This window comes from Raphanus sativus, chromosome 1 (assembly GCF_000801105.2).
Source record: "Raphanus sativus cultivar WK10039 chromosome 1, ASM80110v3, whole genome shotgun sequence".
Taxonomy (NCBI): Eukaryota; Viridiplantae; Streptophyta; class Magnoliopsida; order Brassicales; family Brassicaceae; genus Raphanus; species Raphanus sativus.
In genome coordinates, this window is record NC_079511.1 from 14340221 (window position 1) to 14359096 (window position 18876).

At 33.4% G+C, this 18876-nt stretch overlaps 2 protein-coding genes across 2 annotated transcripts; both read left to right on the forward strand.

Annotated features, from left to right (window-relative positions):
* The first annotated feature begins 5329 nt into the window (after positions 1-5329).
* LOC108846094 (uncharacterized) lies at positions 5330-7400 on the forward strand. Its single transcript, XM_018619306.2, has 4 exons — positions 5330-5846; positions 5943-6399; positions 6467-6582; positions 6685-7400. The coding sequence occupies exons 1-4, from the start codon at positions 5330-5332 to the stop codon at positions 7398-7400; spliced, it is 1806 nt and encodes a 601-aa protein (XP_018474808.2).
* A 5424-nt stretch (positions 7401-12824) lies between these two features.
* On the forward strand, positions 12825-14288 carry LOC108846104 (uncharacterized). Its single transcript, XM_056986218.1, has 4 exons — positions 12825-13271; positions 13355-13454; positions 13518-13852; positions 13922-14288. The coding sequence occupies exons 1-4, from the start codon at positions 12859-12861 to the stop codon at positions 14253-14255; spliced, it is 1182 nt and encodes a 393-aa protein (XP_056842198.1). The 5' UTR covers positions 12825-12858; the 3' UTR covers positions 14256-14288.
* Positions 14289-18876: the final 4588 nt, after the last annotated feature.

Consider the following 18876-nt stretch of genomic DNA (forward strand, 5'->3'; position numbering starts at 1 on the left):
TAACTGCATAAAATATAATATAATTATATCTAGAGCATTGTTAACCGTTCATAACTTCCCTCGGCATATGAAACGATAATTTGGGCTTCGAATATTGTTAACCGTTCGTAACTTCCCTATGTTCCTGTTCTTATGTTCAAATAAAAAAACAAATAATTTGGACTGAATATTGACAAAAGGACCAAACCTTACCATATGATACATGTACATACTTACAAAACTTATCTATTCTATTAAATTCATATCATACAGAATATGATTATACAAACACACAAACATAAAAATTATGTTTCTTTAAAAAATAAAATTAAAACTAAAACTAAACAACTAAAATTAAAATTAAAAATTATGATCATGATCCGATATTCTACAGATTTTAGTTTAACGGGTTTTAAATAGATTTCTACATTTGGACCCGCCCTTTTATATTTTTTTAGTTTTATATTCTTTTAGAAATTTAATTTTTATATTTATATGTTTTAGTCATATTTGTGTTTTTCATTGTATAACATTTCTCTTAAATAATTAATAGGAAGTTTTAATCATTGTATTAAAATAGTTTGACCATACATATATCAATATGTTATGTTTCTATTTTAATAGTATTGACTAGATTCGGATTCGCCTTTAAAAGAGCTGGTATATTTTTTTGTTTTACATATTTTAGAAATTAAAGTTTTATATTTATTTTTTAATCATATTTATATTTTTCTTTGTATAATATTCCTTTTAAATAATTAATAATTAATAAGAGGTTTTAATAATTATCATAAAATAATTTGACCACACATATATCAATAGGTCATATTCCTGTTTTAGTATATTGATATTATATAATGAAAAAAAACGTAAATAAAAACATAAATATAAAAATTAAATTTATAAGAAAATGTAAAACAAAAAATATACCCGCCCTTCTAAGGGCGGGTCAAAATCTAGTTAATTGTTAAACCGACTAAACTCAAGTGGTAAGTCAATTATGTATTACTGAAAAGTGTAGATTTTAATGCTAAGTTGAAATATTATTAGATGAAAATATAAAACATGATTTTTTATTAACACATAACCTTGGTCAAAAGAAAGTAGTCTGACCTAGTTTCAAAAAAAAGAAAAAGTAGTCTGACCTAATATGTAAACTCGTAGATTGGTATATGTATTCTCTTTGCTTGTATTATTTTCAAGTGTTGATATATCAAAATATGATCATCATTTATCTTTTTTGCCTATGTTATTAACATATATAACCGCATGTAAACTGACTAATAATGTATCAAGAGAAGTGGGTTCCTAAAATTATGGGAATATTAATGAAAGAATATTATTGGATTATACGCCATAGGATTAAGAAATTCAAATATTGTTTGTGATATACAAATCTTATTAAATTTCCTAAAAAACTTATGGATCCGTATATTAACATTTCTAATTTTATCATTTATAGTTCCGGGGGTTTTTATCACTCTTCAAATGATATTAAATCTGTTGAGCATGTAGAATATATACTATGTGAAAAGAATATACTATATGTAAAGTTCAAAAAAAAAATATACTACGTGTGTTTGCACAAGTCGTAGTTAAGAGTGACATATTCATTGGGCTTCAATATAATTTGGGCCTCGATAGTGCTTATCATTAGCCGAGGAATATTCGTAATATGATTGGTATTAAAACTCTCATTTCTTATTGGTTGAGACTTTAGTTGCCAAATTAATTAAAAATAAGACAATGGCATTTGGTGGTAAATAACTTGAAAAGATAAGCGCATAATCCTAGGAGGGATTCTGCTTTAATAATATAGATTCAATGACTGATTTTAAGGTATCCCCTATATATTAATCCTGAAGCATTACAACATATTTTTGTAGCCACGTGTCATCACCAGGACGATTCTTAGAATCCTTAGGAAAATAAGTTGGTTCATATAAATATATACTATGTTTTTTTTATTAAACTAAGTATCACATTGATTAGTAATCTTAAATTCTTTCTTTAACTAAAATCTACAGAATTACTTAATATGATTAACTTATATATGACCATTAATTATTATAAATCATACATATTTGATAACAATTTGTGTATCATCTCTCTTATTTGTTTAATTTTATATTATTAAAAAAATCATATTAAGCATATGATAAAAAATTAGATTTTTTCTTATATGTTTTATTTTGAATTTCTTAAAACATCTATAAATTACTAAAATGGTAAAAGTCTTGTAAAAAATGTTTATTTGTTTTTGTTCAAGCAAGATACAAATGATCATAAATCATATGAACCAAAAATATCATTAATTTATATTCATTATATATAAATCATTTAAATTAAACTATATAATATATAAAAAATATAAATATTTTAATTTCAAAATTTGCATTCAAAAATTATTGAGATCTTAATATTATATATATATATAAATAATTTAAAATAAACTATGTACAACATAAAAATACATAAATATGTTATTTTGAGTTTGCATTGAAAAAGTATTGAGACATTAATATTTGTATCTTGAAAATTTCATTAAAACATCGCATCAAAACTTTTGGGATTAATGGTTTAAGTTTTCTTCTACAGAAAATATACAAATGTTAATAAATCCATATGAGTACGAATTTTTAATAATAAATATTTATATTAAAATGTAATATATATCTATGTCAATACCATTTAATTATATACCATATAAAATAAATAAAATGATTATTTTTGATTTATTTCTCATAAAAATATTCCAAATAAATAAGATGTATTGTTTTGATTTATGTGATTACTTTAGTTCCATATATATTAACAAAAAGACAATTGATTACTTTAGAAAGTGTAAGATTTTATTAATTAATATTTTTTAAAAATATCTTACAAGAAATTGATATAAGAAAAATTTATTTAGAAGCTATTGAATTCACCTAGAGAGAACATGGATTGCACAACAAAATTTCTTTCCTAACTCTAATCCCCTTTTTCTTCGTCACAACACCAACATAGAATAATGTGATAAAAATCTGAAATGGTAACATTTTCTTTTGTTCAGCCCGTTATTTTTCTTAACTGGGCCTAGAACATTTGTTAATGATAAACTAAATGGGCCATATATATAGAAGCATGTGTTTTGGTTTTAAAATTGTTGCATACCTAAAATCAATATGAACTATCATCACTTTCATTTAAAATTTTGTTAACAATCAAAAATATAGGCTTGGAAAAAAATCCACATAAAAAAAAAACCAAATCTAATCCTAAAAGTAGTACTGAGCTTTAATCAAAATTGGTTAGATATCTCAGAATATTGGTATCTGGAAAACCAAAACGGAACCTGATCCGAAACGAAATATTTTGGGTATCTGAATATATTCAAACTAGATTTAAATACTTAGCTATATTTTATTTTATATTTAATCTCTAAAAGAATATAAAATATATATAAGATGTTCTTAACTTGTCCAAAATACTTGGAAATATATACAAATAGTTAAAATACATGTGTAAAATAGTTAAACGATACTCAAGATACCAATACTTAAAATATCTATTGATTTCTTATCCAAATATTTAAACTAAACCAATTTTATGCTATTTTTAGTTTTAGATTTTAAAAAATTAAAAGTATATATGAATTTTATTTTATTTTTACAAAATTAAATGGATTATCCGAATCCAAATCCAAATCGAACCCGCAGATCCTAACCGCATTGAACCCACAAAAATCGGAACATAACCAAACCAAACCGAACCAAACAGAATCACATGGTATCTTAATGTCCACTTCTAATCAAATGTAAAAAAATAGTTCTTGATAACAAAATATGTACTGTTTATAATATTCAAATACAATATATTTTTTATCACTCACCCCGTGCAGAGCGCAGATTATAGTTCTTGATAGCAGATTTGCAGCCATCATTCATCATTAAGAGTTAATTTTTTTTCCTTGTTTGTAAAGAAATATACAGCACTCTTAGATGCAAATGACTAAAGAGTAATTTGGGTGAATAATGTCATTTTCTCTAGGAATTGCATTCCATTCATATTAAGTGTCTCTTTTATCATTATTCTCTACATACTTTTGTAAAGTTGATTTTCCCTTTTTTCTTATGCAAAACCACTTTGCATATAAGAATTTATAAGATTCAATATTGAATAAAGTTCAACTATTAGTATTTTCCAGAGAAAGCATATGCTTTTCTTCATGAGTATTTCTCTAGTTTCAATATGGTCATGAGAATAAACATTGCTCGTGCCACATAAAAATTGAGTTATATGCGTAGATATATTTGCAAATAAGCGTGTGTCATTTTTATGCTTTTACTTTGATGATTGTAGATATGCGTCGGATATGAAAATGGTTTTCAGAAAGCCATAGATCAAACCGCAGATCTACCGAACCAAGAAAAAAAATCAAATAAATGAGTTATTTATTGGGAAATTCGGGAAAAAAGAACTAAAAAGCTTTGTCTTTGTCCCCTTAGAACAAAATCATTTTTTTCTACTTTTGGACAACTACTACCCTTCAAGGTTATAAAAATTCATATAAATTAATTTAGAAAGCCAAAAAATAAAGAAAAATATGAAACATGAAGTAATCAAGTATGTGTATATATGAAAAATAAAATTTTTATAAAAAAATATTTGGAATAACAATTTTCAAAATGATCTAAAAGTGTAAATATATCAGATCTACCATCTACGGCGTTTCAGATTATGCAATCTACTAAAACTACAACGATCTACAAGTGGTAGACTGCGAAATACACCAAAAACATATAAATCTACATAGGCAGAGTACATAATCTATATTCTATACACTTGTCTGAATAACTGGTAGATCGTAAGCCCTATTAAATGTTCTTCTGTCTTCCTTCGAAGAATATTCTTTCTTCTAAGTTCTCATTTGTCTACTGTCTCGGTATTGACTATCTACCTATTCATCCATATTCTACCAGTTGTAGAACGTACCTTCTACCGGATTCGTAACCAAATCCTAAAATCTAGGAAATAACTGTCACAAAATATTACCTAAATCTATTAAATCTTTTTGTTTCATTTTTTAAAATTATGTTCCCTAATTTTCAGTTCATCGTTGCCAACCACTGTTTAGAAAAAAACGTGTTCCTTCTTCTCCTTTTCATAGTTCTTCTAAACTTTTGGCAATCAAATCTCAAAAATGCACATCTATGTCTATTCTGGTGTTTGGAAATCATCGGGAAGAAACGGTTGAAAATTTCATATTGATGAAAAAAATGGAGGTATATTACTTACTTTGGACACAAGCAAAACTGTTGAGTACCTTGGAGTTATGGTTTGTGAGGAGTTTGGAGTTGATTTAAACATGGTCAATATCGAGCTGAGCTACTTACCTTCTGATTTGGTGAGTGGCAACGACTCACCACCGGTTTTCATCACCACTGATCGGCAACTGAAAAACTTTCTTACATATGTGAAGAACCAAGCTTCAAGGAGGTTATGTGTGTGTATTCGATCTAAGGTCGAATCTAACATGAATGAAGAAGCTGCTGAGTCACCTAACAGAGAAGAAGAGGCTATGTTGTATAAACTTCCAGATGCTGCTATTGATTATCAAACCAAGCCTGAAGAAGATGAAAGTGATGATGATAACGAGCATGAGATAGATATGATCACTGGAAAGTATGTCCGTTTTTCTCTGGTAGATGTTGTGAAAAAGGGTCAACATTTTTCTAGCAAAACAGCTTTGAAGGCAACAATGGAGATATGTGCAATGAAACATAATTTCGACTACAAGCTTGTGAAATCGGATAAAAAAGTTTGGTACGTTCGTTGCGCGGACAATGATTGCACCTGGCGTGTGCGTGCAGAGGGTTTAACGGGTTCTTCATATTTTATTATCAAAAAGTATGTACCTGATCACACTTGTGCTCCGTCATCAAGGAACCATTCTGTGCGGACAGCTTTATGAAAAACAGTTGGCACTCTCACTATGCATAAGTATGAAAGTGTGAAGGAAGGGCCAAAACCTAATGATATCATCCAGTTAATGCATAATGATCATGGAGTTGAGATATCCTATCCCTTAGCATGGGAAGCACGAGAGTATGCAGTAAATGCTGTGAGAGGCATTCCGGAGGAAGTTTATGGAGAAATTCCTAAATACTTGCACATGATGAAGGAAGCAAATCCAGGATCACACACATTTTATGAAACTGACACCAACGGGAGATTCAGATTCCTCTTCATCTCATATGGTCAGTCTATTCGCGGTTTTCAAACTGCCCTTCGGAGAGTTATTGTTGTCGATGGGACCTTTTTGAAGAGTAAATACAAAGGAGTATTACTGGTTGCTACTGCTTTAGATGGAAACTCGAACCTATATCCTATTGCATTTGGAGATGTCGACTCAGAGAATGACCGCGCTTGGGAATGGTTTATGAGACAACTTAATGTTGTTATTGATGATGATGAGAGTTTAATTAGCTTTTGTGTCTGACAGGAATACCTCTATCGCTAAAGCTCCTGCGAAAGTGTATCCGCATTCTCATCATGGAATTTGCATTCACCACTTGCTGAACAATGTTGTTACCTATTACAAGGGGAAAGGTGTCGCTGGTTTGGTTGCAAAGGCTTCTAAAGCTTACCGAGTTGCTGATTTTTAGAAGATTTTCACTGCTATTTACTCAATAAGTCCTGCAATTGGAAAATATCTGGTAGACGCTGATGTGCAAAAGTGGGCTCGTTGTCAATTTCCAGGTTACAGGTACGATGTTAGGACCACTAACCCTGCTGAATCAATAAATTCTGCGTTGCGGTCGCCTAGAGAGTTTCCAGTTATACCTTTGTTGGACAGCATAATGGAGATGATGACTCGATGGTTTTTCAAACGTAGAACTAAAAGTTCTAAGCATACAAAACCACTGACCATTGCTGTGGAAAAGAAGATTAATCGAAGGATTGAAAAGAGTAAGAAGTTTCAGGTTTTCCCAGTTAGTGATGACAGGTTTTTGGTTCAAGGTGACACTTTTGAATGTATGGTCGACTTGGTCAGACGCACATGTTCATGTGGGAAATTCGATCTGATGAAAATCCCCTGCAGACACGCCATCAAAGCAGCTTTTAGTGTAGGGATAAGAGCACACACACTCACTGACGACATGTACACCACAGCTTCATGGAGATCGATTTATGCGGAAAGCATAAACCCTATTAGTGTCCCTGAAGATGCATGGATTGCCCCACCTCACGTACAGCAAGCGGAAGTCCTTCCTCCAGAGACTAGAAGAGCTGCTGGTCGGAGAAAGAAACGAAGATACGAGACAGTTGAAGACAAGATCCGTTCATCACAAGGAACTCAACGCTATAAAAGTCGCAAATGCAGTCGATGTGGTGGTGTAGGTCACAACAGATCGACATGTGATAGAGCAATATAGGATTCAAGCAATTTTGTCTATGCAAGTTATGTTTCAGAGTTATGTCTTTTATTATCTTTGTTTCGTGTTGAACTCGATGCAATTTCGTTTTATGCAAGTTATTTGACTATGAACAGAAGTCTTAAGTTAGTATTAAGATTTGATCTATAAATAGAAAATAAAAGTGAATATCAAATTGATTCGATCTTTGACAATGTTACTAGAATCAGAAAACCATAACAACATCAATCTGATTAAGAACAGAGACATAGAAGACTGAGAACAGTTCCTACACATCCTACATGTCCCGAATTCTTACGCTTCATAACTTCTTCCTCCACTATTTTTTTCAAGAAACTTCTCAGATTTTCAATTTCTTCAGCCATTCTCGACTGCTGCTCATCCATCCTTTGAATCTCATCAATCAGAGCCTCGTCGACCCACTTAAAAAGATGATTTTCTTTTTTCTCTGCACATCAATATATACCCAATACACGCACACGCACATTAAAAAAAAATTCAAAATCGAAAAGGGGATCTCAAACCCTAACCTTCGATTTTGGGGAAAGAGGGACCGAGATTGAAATAGAAGACCCTCTTGCTCTTATTTGGTGATTGAAGCTTTGAATTTGTTCTTGTCAAGTCCGATTTAAGCTGTCGGAGAAAAAAAAATTAGAGTTCATCGAGAAGGAGGAAAAACAAGGAGAGAAAGAGAAAAATACCACGGAGGGAGAAAGGATGAAGGAGAAAGAAGAGATGTCAAGCCGGAACGGAAATCCTCGCCGGCGAACAAAGACGCACCACCGTAGATGATGGTGAACACGGGAATCGCCTTTCTCGACTCCGTCGGAGAAGTGGGGGAGAGAGAACACGGGATTAATGATTTTGTTTTTTTTTACTTTTTACTATGGTTAATATCATCTTAAATATATATTATATTTATCACATTTTTTTTACTTTATTAATCGATTCATAAAACTATATAAGGGGACTTATTTGGGTTTTCATTATGGTTTGTTCTAGTGGGACAAGTATTAGTAAATTTGTTCTAAGGGGACAAGGTCTTAAGCTTTTAGTTCTCTTTTCCCAAATTTCCCTTATTTATTCATGTATTTTCTTTTATATATGTGTATTTTAAAATAATTTATGAAATTTTAATTTTTTGAATAATCATCTGTGTTGGTCATATCTTATCTTTAATATAAATGGATGATATTTTAGGGGAATATTTTATAAGTTAGTCAGTATAATTGTTGGCCCATATAGAGTCCTTTGCAATTGTTGTGTAAGTTAAAAGCTTAACCGAATTTGTAGGTGGCTTTTTAATATATTCACTAGATGATAACTCGCGCCCTGCGCGGAGTGAATATTTTTTTTTAAATATTATATTTAAATGTTATAAAGAATATACATTTTGTTATCAATAACATTCTTTACATTTGATTAGAGGTAGATATTTGAGCACCATTTGATTTGGTTCGGTCCGAATGATTGTGGTTTTGGTTCGGTTCAGATTTTCGTGGATTTGGTTCGTTTTTTTTGGGTTCAGATAACCTATTTAAAAAAGTTTCAAAAATTAAAGTTCATATATGTTTTAAATTTTTCAAAGTCTAAAAATCAAAATAATATATCATATAAATTTGAGTAATGTATGCCAAAAGAGTTAAACTTAACATAAAAATTGGTTTAGCTTAAATTTTTAGATAGGAAATCAAAAGATATTTTAAAGTATTTTGGTATTTTAAGTATCAATTAGTTATTTTAAACATGTACTTATAACTATTTGTATAAATTTCCAAGTATTTTAGACAACTTAAAAACATCTTATATTTTGTGTAAATTCTTTTAGATATTAAATTTAAAAATAATTGATATATTAATCTGGTTTAATATACTATATTATTAGATATTTAAATAAAGTTTATAAATCTGGTTTAGATATATTCGAATACCCGGAATATTTCTGTTTGGATCGGGTTCATTTTCGGTTCTTTAGATACCAAAATTTTGAACTCATTCGGATATCTAACCAGTTTGGTTAAAGTTCAGTACAATTTTTTGGATCAGACTTGGTTCGTTTTTAGATTTAGATTTTTTGCCCAACCCTATATTTTTATTATAACAAAATTTTAAACGAAAATAATGATGGTTCATATTGATTTTGAGTATACAACAATTTTTAAACTAAAACACATTTTACTATGCACGTGACCCATTTAGTTAATCACTAAAAACTATTCTAAGTCAATTTGAGGAAAAAAAATGGACTGAACTTAAAAAACAGTACAATTTCAGATTGTCAATCGACACTTCCAAATATTCAATTTTGATGTTGTGCTGAATAGAAAGGGGGTTAGGGTTAGGAAAACAAATTTGATACGCACTACATGTCTCGTTAGGTGATTTCAATAGCTTATAAATAAATCTTCGTTGTATCGATCTCTTGTAAGATTTTTGAAAAATATTAATTAATAAAATCTTACACTTCTAGAGTAATCAATTGTTTCTCAATTAATATATAGGAGATTAGAGTAATCACATAAATCAAAACAATACATCTTGCTTATTTACAATATTTTTATGGTAAATAGATCAAAATAATCATTTTGTTTATTTTATATGGTATATAATTAAGTTTCAATGATGTTAACATAAGTATATTATTTACACTACAAGAAAACAGCATTTTGGCGAGGAAAGTTAACGAGGAAATATAATCCTCGTAAATTTACGAGGAACTTACGAGGAATTTACAAAGAAAGAAATAAACCTCGTTATTTCCTCGTAAACTAACGAAGACAATATTTCGTCGTAAAGCCCACGTAACTTTACGTGGTCTTTACGAGGAAATACACTTTCCTCGTAAAGACCACGTAAAGCTTGCATTATCTTTACGAGGAAAAGTGGAAATATATTTTCCTCGTTAAAATCAACGTAAATTTACGTCACCTTTACGAGGAAATGATATACGTGAACTTAACGAGGAATTTTAAAGCACGTTTTTTTTGGCTACCTACCTTTTCCTCGCAAATTCATCGCAAAACTTCAACTACCAGATTCGAAAATTTTCTATAAATATGGAAGTTTCAACATCATTTTAAACACACCAACAAGAAAAAAAAAGAAAAACGTGAAAGGAAAAAAATGTCAGGCTCCGGGAATGTCTACGAGTTGCGGAGGTGGATGTATATGCATAGAGATGCTAACGGGAGAGTGACGAAAGAATACATTGCGGGACTGGAGACATTTATGCATCAAGCAGATTCCACACCGCTCGCCCTAGAAAGCGGTAAGATGTTCTGTCCATGTCGGAAGTGCAACAATTCGAAATTGGCAAATCGTGAAAATGTTTGGAAGCATTTAATAAATAGAGGTTTCACGCCAAATTACTATATCTGGTTTCAACATGGAGAAGGTTATAATAATTATGATCAGAATGAAGCTAGTAGTAGTAATAGCAATTTTCAGGAAGAACCGGTTGCTCTTCATTTGCATAATGAACCTAGTTACCATCAGGAGGAGCAGATGGTAGATTTTGATAGGGTTCATGATATGGTAACTGATGCATTTGTAGCTCATGATGAAGATGAAGAACCTAACATAGATGCAAAAAAGTTTTATGAAATGTTAAATGCGGCGAATCAACCACTTTACAGTGGTTGTAGAGAAGGTCTCTCTAAATTGTCGTTGGCTGCTAGAATGATGAATATTAAAACTGATCACAATCTACCTGAAGTTGCATGAATGAATGGGCAGACTTGTTCAAAGAGTATTTGCCGGAAGACAATGTGTCTGCTGATTCTTATTATGAGATTCAGAAACTGGTGTATAGTCTTGGGTTGCCTTCGGAGATGATAGATGTTTGCATCGACAACTGCATGATCTACTGGGGAAATAATGAAAAGTTAGAAGAATGTCGATTCTGCAAGAAGCCACGATTCAAGCCGCAAGGACGGGGACGTAATAGGGTACCGTACCAAAGGATGTGGTACCTACCAATTACAGACAGATTGAAAAGATTGTACCAATCAGAGCAGACTGCTGGAAAGATGAGATGGCATGCCGAGCATACTCAGACGGATGGTGAGATGACACATCCATCAGATGCAAGAGCCTAGAAACATTTTAACAAAGTATATCCGGAATTCGCTAGCAATATCCGGAATGTGTATCTCGGATTATGCACAGATGGATTTAGTCCATTCGGAATGTCAGGGAGACAATATTCATTGTGGCCAGTCTTTCTTACGCCATACAACCTGCCACCGGAGATGTGCATGCAACAGGGGTTGCTATTCTTGACCATATTAATACCTGGTCCGAAACATCCTAAAAGGTCGCTGGATGTTTTCCTGCAACCACTAATAAAAGAGTTGAAGGATTTGTGGTCAACAGGGGAGAGGACGTATGACTGCTCAACGAAGACGAATTTCACTATGCGAGCGATGCTTTTGTGGACCATAAGTGACTTTCCTGCCTATGGGATGTTGTCGGGATGGACTACACATGGGAGATTAGCTTGTCAATATTGTAATGGAGCGACAGATGCGTTTCAACTGAAGAATGGGAGGAAGACAAGTTGGTTCGATTGTCATCGTAGATTTCTTCCCATTGGCCATCCGTACCGAAGAAACAAGACATTGTTTAGGCACAAAAGGGTTGTGAGAGACACTCCTCCTCCATATTTAACTGGAGAAGAAACTGAAAAGCAACTCGATTACTATGGAGCTTTGGAAACAGTTCCTCGTGGTGGTAATTGGCATGTTCCCCCTAATATGCCTGATTCTTACGCTGTTCATCACAACTGGCACAAGAAGAGTATATTTTGGGAGTTGCCATATTGGAAGGATCTTCTTCTGCGCCACAACCTCGATGTGATGCATATAGAGAAGAATTTCTTTGAGAACATCATGAATACAATATTGAATGTCCCGGGGAAGACAAAAGACAACATAAAATCGAGGTTAGACTTGCCGGATATTTGCTCAAGAAGCGAGTTACATATAAACAGCAATGGGCAAGTTCATGTTCCGATATTCAGATTGTCTTCAGAAAAAAAGTCGGTGTTGTTCAACTGGGTAGCATCAGAAGTGAAATTCCCCGATGGGTATGTTTCAAATCTGTCTAGATGCGTTGAAAATGGTCAAAAGTTCTCCGGGATGAAGAGTCATGACTGTCATGTCTTTATGCAACGACTACTTCCCTTTGCTTTTGCGGAGCTACTTCCTACAAACGTACATGAAGCACTTGCAGGTACTATATTTATTATTACAGTTATTTTATATATAATGATTTAGTTTGAAATATATATGACTAATATGTGTATAATTGTTTTTGGAATATACAAGGCATTAGAGCATTTTTCAGGGATCTGAGCACCCGCACCCTTAAAGTAGAAGTCGTGGAACAGCTTCAAGAGAACATTCCCATCTTATTGTGCAACTTGGAGAAGATATTTTCTCCTGGGTTTTTTGACGTAATGGAGCATCTAGCTGTCCACCTTCCATATGAGGCATTGCTTCGTGGACCTGTACATTACGGATGGATGTATCAGTATGAGCGAGCCATGAAATATTTGAAGGGAAAAGCAAAGAACCTTGCAAAGGTTGAAGGTTCTATAATTGCTGGAAGTTTGACGGAAGAAACTTCTCACTTCACATCGTACTACTTTGCGTCAAAAGTACGTACTCGGAAAAGAGCTCCAAGGAGATATGATGATGGTGGTGTCGCGCCAACATACGCAGTTGCTGGTGTTCCAGACATCTTTAGCCAGATTGGGCGACTGGGTGGAAAATCAAAAGAGGTTTGGTGGTCGAGTGAAGAAGACGCTCATAGTGCACACACCTATATTCTACTTAATTGTGAGGATCCATTGATTCGTTATTTTGAAAGGTAACATAAATGGACACGTATATATAAATTAACACATATATATAATTGCCAAATATTAATTAATATAAAATGTGATTTTACAGCCTATTTGTTTCACAAGTCGAAGAAACATTCCCTGGTATATCCACAACTGACGTAGACAAAAGGAAAGATCAACACTTTATAAAGTGGTTGAAGAGTCAGGTATTAACTCAAACTCTTTATTCATAAATGATTTGTATTTTAACGTTCACTTTGTTTTTGCAGGTTGATTTTGACGACGATGCAGATTATCCTAAGTGGTTACATGAAGTAATTCAATCTCCACATGTAAAGGTCACCACTTCACAGATGTATTTCACACAAGGCTATACTTTTCACACATATGAGTATGGTAGACAGCGGACGACCAGTAACTATGGAATATGTGTGAAAGGGGAAACCGATTTCTACGGTATCTTGACAGAGATTATCGAAGTGGAATTTCCAGGGATATTGAAGCTGAAATGCGTCCTCTTCAAATGTGAGTGGTTCGACCCCGTCGTCAACAGAGGTGTTCGGTTTAACAAATTCGGTGTAGTTGATGTCAATGGTGGACGAAGGTACAACAAATTCTTTATTTGGCATACATGAGCAGAATAAGCTTACTTCTATGTTTTCTTTATTTTCAGGTACAACAAATTCGAGCCTTTCATCTTAGCTTCACAAGCAGATCAAGTTAGCTACCTTCCATACCCTCGGATGAGAGAATCGGGAATAAATTGGTTATCCGTGATCAAAGTTACACCTCGAGGACGAATCATAAGTGGAGAAGAACCACCATTGCAAGAAGAACAGATAAATGAAGTCGAGGAACCTGAACAACAAATTGATGACATTCTTCTCATTGATCCGCATAATCATGAGTATGAAGATCTTACCGACGATGGCACAGACGAAGCTGTTGAAGACGAGTTTAATGAAAATGATGATGTTTCTAGTGATGACGAAAATGTATCCGATTGATGTATTTGTGTTTTAATATGATTGATTTTCAGACTCAATGCATGTGATTCGATTATAAAGAAAAAAAATATTGAGTTTGAGGTTTTGAATGAAAAATAAAAGATTGAGGTTTGGGATTGGAATATGAAGAGTAGAAGATAGGAAAGATGGTGTTTGTGGTTTGGGGTTTTTGATTTTAGAGGTTTAGAAAGAAAACCTCGTTAATTCCTCGTAATTTACGACGAAATAACGAGGAAAGTAGAAAAAAAGAAATACACGGGCCTCGCTAATTCCACGTAAGCGCAAATCGTCATAACGACCTCGTAAGCTTACGTGGAATTAACGAGGTAACGACCCTAAACCCTAAACCCCAAACCCCATCTTTCTTATATATTTTGTCTAAATTTCAAACTCCAAACCCATTAATAATTTTATAATTTTCAAAAGATTATATTTTTAAATCTTCAAAAGATTATATTTTTAAATCTTCAAAAGATTATATTTTCAAATCTTCAAATGATTATATTTTCAAATCTTCAAATGATTATATTTTCAAATCTTCAAATGATTATATTTTCAAATCTTCAAATGATTATATTTAAATAAATAATTTGATTTTGTATAAGTTTAAATTAGGAAGAAGAGATTGATATTAGAAGTTAAAGAATTGTGATTATAAATTTTGAGGTTTGAAATGTTAAGAATATTGAGGTTTGAGGTTTTGAATGAAAAATAAAAGATTGAGGTTTGGGATTGGAATATGAAGAGTAGAAGATAGGAAAGATGGTGTTTGTGGTTTGGGGTTTTTGATTTTAGAGGTTTAGAAAGAAAACCTCGTTAATTCCTCGTAATTTACGACGAAATAACGAGGAAAGTAGAAAAAAAGAAATACACGGGCCTCGTTAATTCCACGTAAGCGCAAATCGTCGTAACGACCTCGTAAGCTTACATGGAATTAACGAGGCTTTCTTTTTTTTTTTAGTTCCTCGTTATTTCCTCGTGGGCTTACGAGGTTTTAACGAGATATGTTGTCTAAACCCCTAAACCCTAAACCCCAAACCCCATCTTTCTTATCTATTTTGTCTGAATCCCAAACTCCAAACCCCATTAATAATTTTATAAATTTCAAAAGATTATATTTTTAAATCTTCAAAAGATTATATTTTTAAATCTTCAAAAGATTATATTTTCAAATCTTCAAATGATTATATTTTCAAATCTTCAAATGATTATATTTAAATAAATAATTTGATTTTGTATAAGTTTAAATTAGGAAGAAGAGATTGATATTAGAAGTTAAAGAATTGTGGTTATAAATTTTGAGGTTTGATATGTTATGAATATATGAAGTAGAATATAAGAAAGATGGGGTTTAAGGTTTGGGGTTTAGAGTTTAGAGGTTTAGAAAATAACCTCGTTAATAACTCGTAACTTACGAGGCATTTACGAGGAACAGAAAGACGGGCCTCGATATTTCATCGTTTTATTTGGGACGGGCCTCGCAATTTCCTCGTAAGGTTACGAGGGTTTTACGAGGAACAAAAAGACGGGCCTCGCTAATTTATCGTTTAATTTGGGACGGGCCTCGCAATATCCTCGTAAGCTTACGAGGTTTTTACGAGGAAGAGGAACACGGGCCTCTTTAATTCCTCGTAAACTTACGAGGAAATTGTGAGACCTCCGTAAGTTATATATACAACCTCACAAACCTCACACTGTCCATTCCTCCCAACTTCCTCTCCACTTCCTCCCCATTTCGTCTCCAACTCCTTCCCCATTCCTCTCTCCTCCGAAAATGGTAATTTCCTCGCCCCCTTTATTAGTTTAGACAATTTAGATAGGTGATTAGTTTAGGTGGTTAGTTTAGAGAATTTAGATAGGTTTACGGATTTTATGTTCGTTAGATAGATTTTTAAATTATCGATGATAGCTTTTTAATTATTGATGATCATAATCTCAAAAAAATATATTTTTGCAGGTTCGCCAGCGCATGCTTTCTGCTCACTACAGGGAGATATTTGGTGAGCCTGGTAGTCAGTTAGACCCGCCAGGTTCTTCTTCAGGTGCCGGCGGTTCAGGTTCTTCGGATCAGGAGTCTGTTCCCGAGGCTCAGTATTTCTTCCCTCCGATGCCTCCTCCGATGGCTCAGCCGATGCCTCAGCCGATGCCTCAGCCGATGGCTCAGCCGATGGCTCCTCCGATGGCTCCTCCGGTGCCTCCTCCGATGGCTCCTCCTGAGATCCCCGCCGCTGTTCATTCCGATCTCATGGTGCCACCTACTGTTCCCTTCTCGCAGTACACTGTCGAGGATATTCTCGGTATGCCAGGCAGAGCTGGTTTACCAATCATAGACCCCGACAGACCCGACGGGACTTTATGGTAAGTGTATTTTTTAAATAATTATTTTAATTTATAACTTCATTAAATAATTTAAATTTTCATTTTTTCCAGGTTTGGGGTTGACAATTCCCTTGCTACAGATGTAACCGAGACGATTAAAGGTTACTTCTCCATGGCGCATCCAAACTGGAAATTGACGCCGATCTACATCCGAAAGACGTGGTTCAAGATTTACGCTGTAAGTAATTCTATTAATTAATTTTTTTTTTATTAACTAATTATTAATTTTTTTTTGCAGCAAAAGTATCATTGGTCCATCGGGGTCAGTGAGAGAGTGAGGAAGGCGTTTTACGAGAAGGCGCAAGTTCGTTTGTCGGACACGGTTTGCAACTGGAAAGGTGCCTGGATCGTCAAGGGGTACACCCGTGGCAAACCCGCTGAGCTTACCACGGATGTTTGGGACGGCCTCATCCGTTACTGGAAGGATCCTAACTCCATTAGGATCACAAACATTTGTGCTGCCGCCCGTAACACGGTAGACGAGCACGGTAACGGCCCGATGCTACACTCTACGGGGCAAAAACCACATGCCGGTGTCCGTTTGAAAATGGTACGTAATTAAATATTTAATTTTTTAATTATTATTTTTAATATAATTAAATATATTTCTAACAATTTTCTTAAATGTTTTTAGGCCAAAGAGTTGGGACGTCTCCCGACTCTTCCGGAACTTTACGAGCGGACCCACAAGAACAAGGCGGGCCAGTTTTTAGATGGCAAGTCCGAGCAAATCTACAACAACGTAATTGCTCGGGTTGAGGAGCACAAGACTCAGCTGACCCAGCAGTCCGGCGACGGATTACCAGTTACCTTATCCACAACTGAAGTGGATAAGATTTACGAGGAGGTAAATTTTTTAACATTATATCTTTTTAATTATTAATTGATTAAATTTACCTTTTAAATTTAACTAACAAATATAATTTTTTTGTTTTTAAGGTTGTCCCTAAGAAAAAGGGACGTACGTTGGGGATCGGTTCCGTCAATGATGTCCCGAGAGCGACATCATCTTATGCTCAGAGACAGACCGAAGAAGTCACTCAGTTGCGTTCCGAGCTGGGCGCGACCAAAAGCCGTGTGAGTGGACTCGAAGCCTTCATCGACGTTATAGCGTCCACAAATCCGGAATGGGAAGCTTTGTTGAGGAACATGAAACAACAAAATCCCATTCCAGGCGAGTCATCGGGTACACATAACAAGGAGGATGTTACGAGGAGGAGCGAGGAATTCTACGAGGCGATGAACGAGCCTTAGTTTTTTTAGTTTTTTTTCGGTTTATGTATTATAAAATCCAAAACTTAATTATATATAAAATATTTCTTGCTTCTGAATTTTATTTAAAATTTATTTATAAATCCAATATTTAAATACTTTTATTTTGTTAAATTAATAATTATTATATTTATCAAATAATATTTTATTAATTCGAAAAATGGAAGTCTACGAGTTATTTACGACGAAAAGGTTTCCGAGGAATTTACGAGGAAAGGCTTTCGAGGTTTTTACGAGGAAAGGCTTTCGAGGTCTTTACGAGGAAAGACTTTCGAGGTTTTTACGAGGAAAACCTTTCAACGATTCTACATCGATTTTACGAGGAAATCTTTTCAAGGATATTACATCGAATTTACGAGGATATGATTTCAAGGATCTTACGTGTAAGTAACGACGCGTGTTTCGCGTGGTTTGTACGAGGAATCTCGGCGAGTGATTTACGAGGAAATGGGGCGAGGAACTTACGACGAAATATTAACTTCGTCTTTACGAGGAAATAAAAAACTCGCTACTCTACGAGGAAATGGCGACGAATCCTTTGTTACGACAGACGATAAACGACGAAAAGCTTTTCCTCGTTAATTCCTCGTAAACATCTTTTTACGAGGAATTAACGAGAAAAATGACCCTCGTTAATTATTTGTTTTCTTGTAGTGTTAGACTTCCTACTCATATGGTTTTATTAACATTTGTATATTCTATGTAACAAACAATTTAAACCATTGATCTCAGAATTTTTGATGTGATATTTTTTCGATCAAAATTTTAAAATTAAATATTAAGATCTCAATACTTTTTCAATGCAAATTCCAAAATTAACATATTTATGTATTTTTAAATGGTACATATTAACGGTATTAAAATTAATATATATATATATATATATTAATGTGGATGTCTATTACATAAAACATCATATTAATACGATTTTATGATCATTTGTATCTTGTTATAATAAAAACAATTAAGA

Coding starts and splice junctions, on each gene's coding strand:
- LOC108846104 (XM_056986218.1), top strand. CDS start 12,859: ATGGAGCATCTAGCTGTCCACCTTCCATATGAGGCATTGCTTCGTGGA. Junction 13,272..13,354: donor TTGATTCGTTATTTTGAAAG/GTAACATAAATG, acceptor GTGATTTTACAG/CCTATTTGTTTCACAAGTCG. Junction 13,455..13,517: donor TAAAGTGGTTGAAGAGTCAG/GTATTAACTCAA, acceptor TTGTTTTTGCAG/GTTGATTTTGACGACGATGC.
- LOC108846094 (XM_018619306.2), top strand. CDS start 5,330: ATGGTCAATATCGAGCTGAGCTACTTACCTTCTGATTTGGTGAGTGGC. Junction 5,847..5,942: donor GCGTGCAGAGGGTTTAACGG/GTTCTTCATATT, acceptor TATGAAAAACAG/TTGGCACTCTCACTATGCAT. Junction 6,583..6,684: donor CAAGGGGAAAGGTGTCGCTG/GTTTGGTTGCAA, acceptor AATATCTGGTAG/ACGCTGATGTGCAAAAGTGG.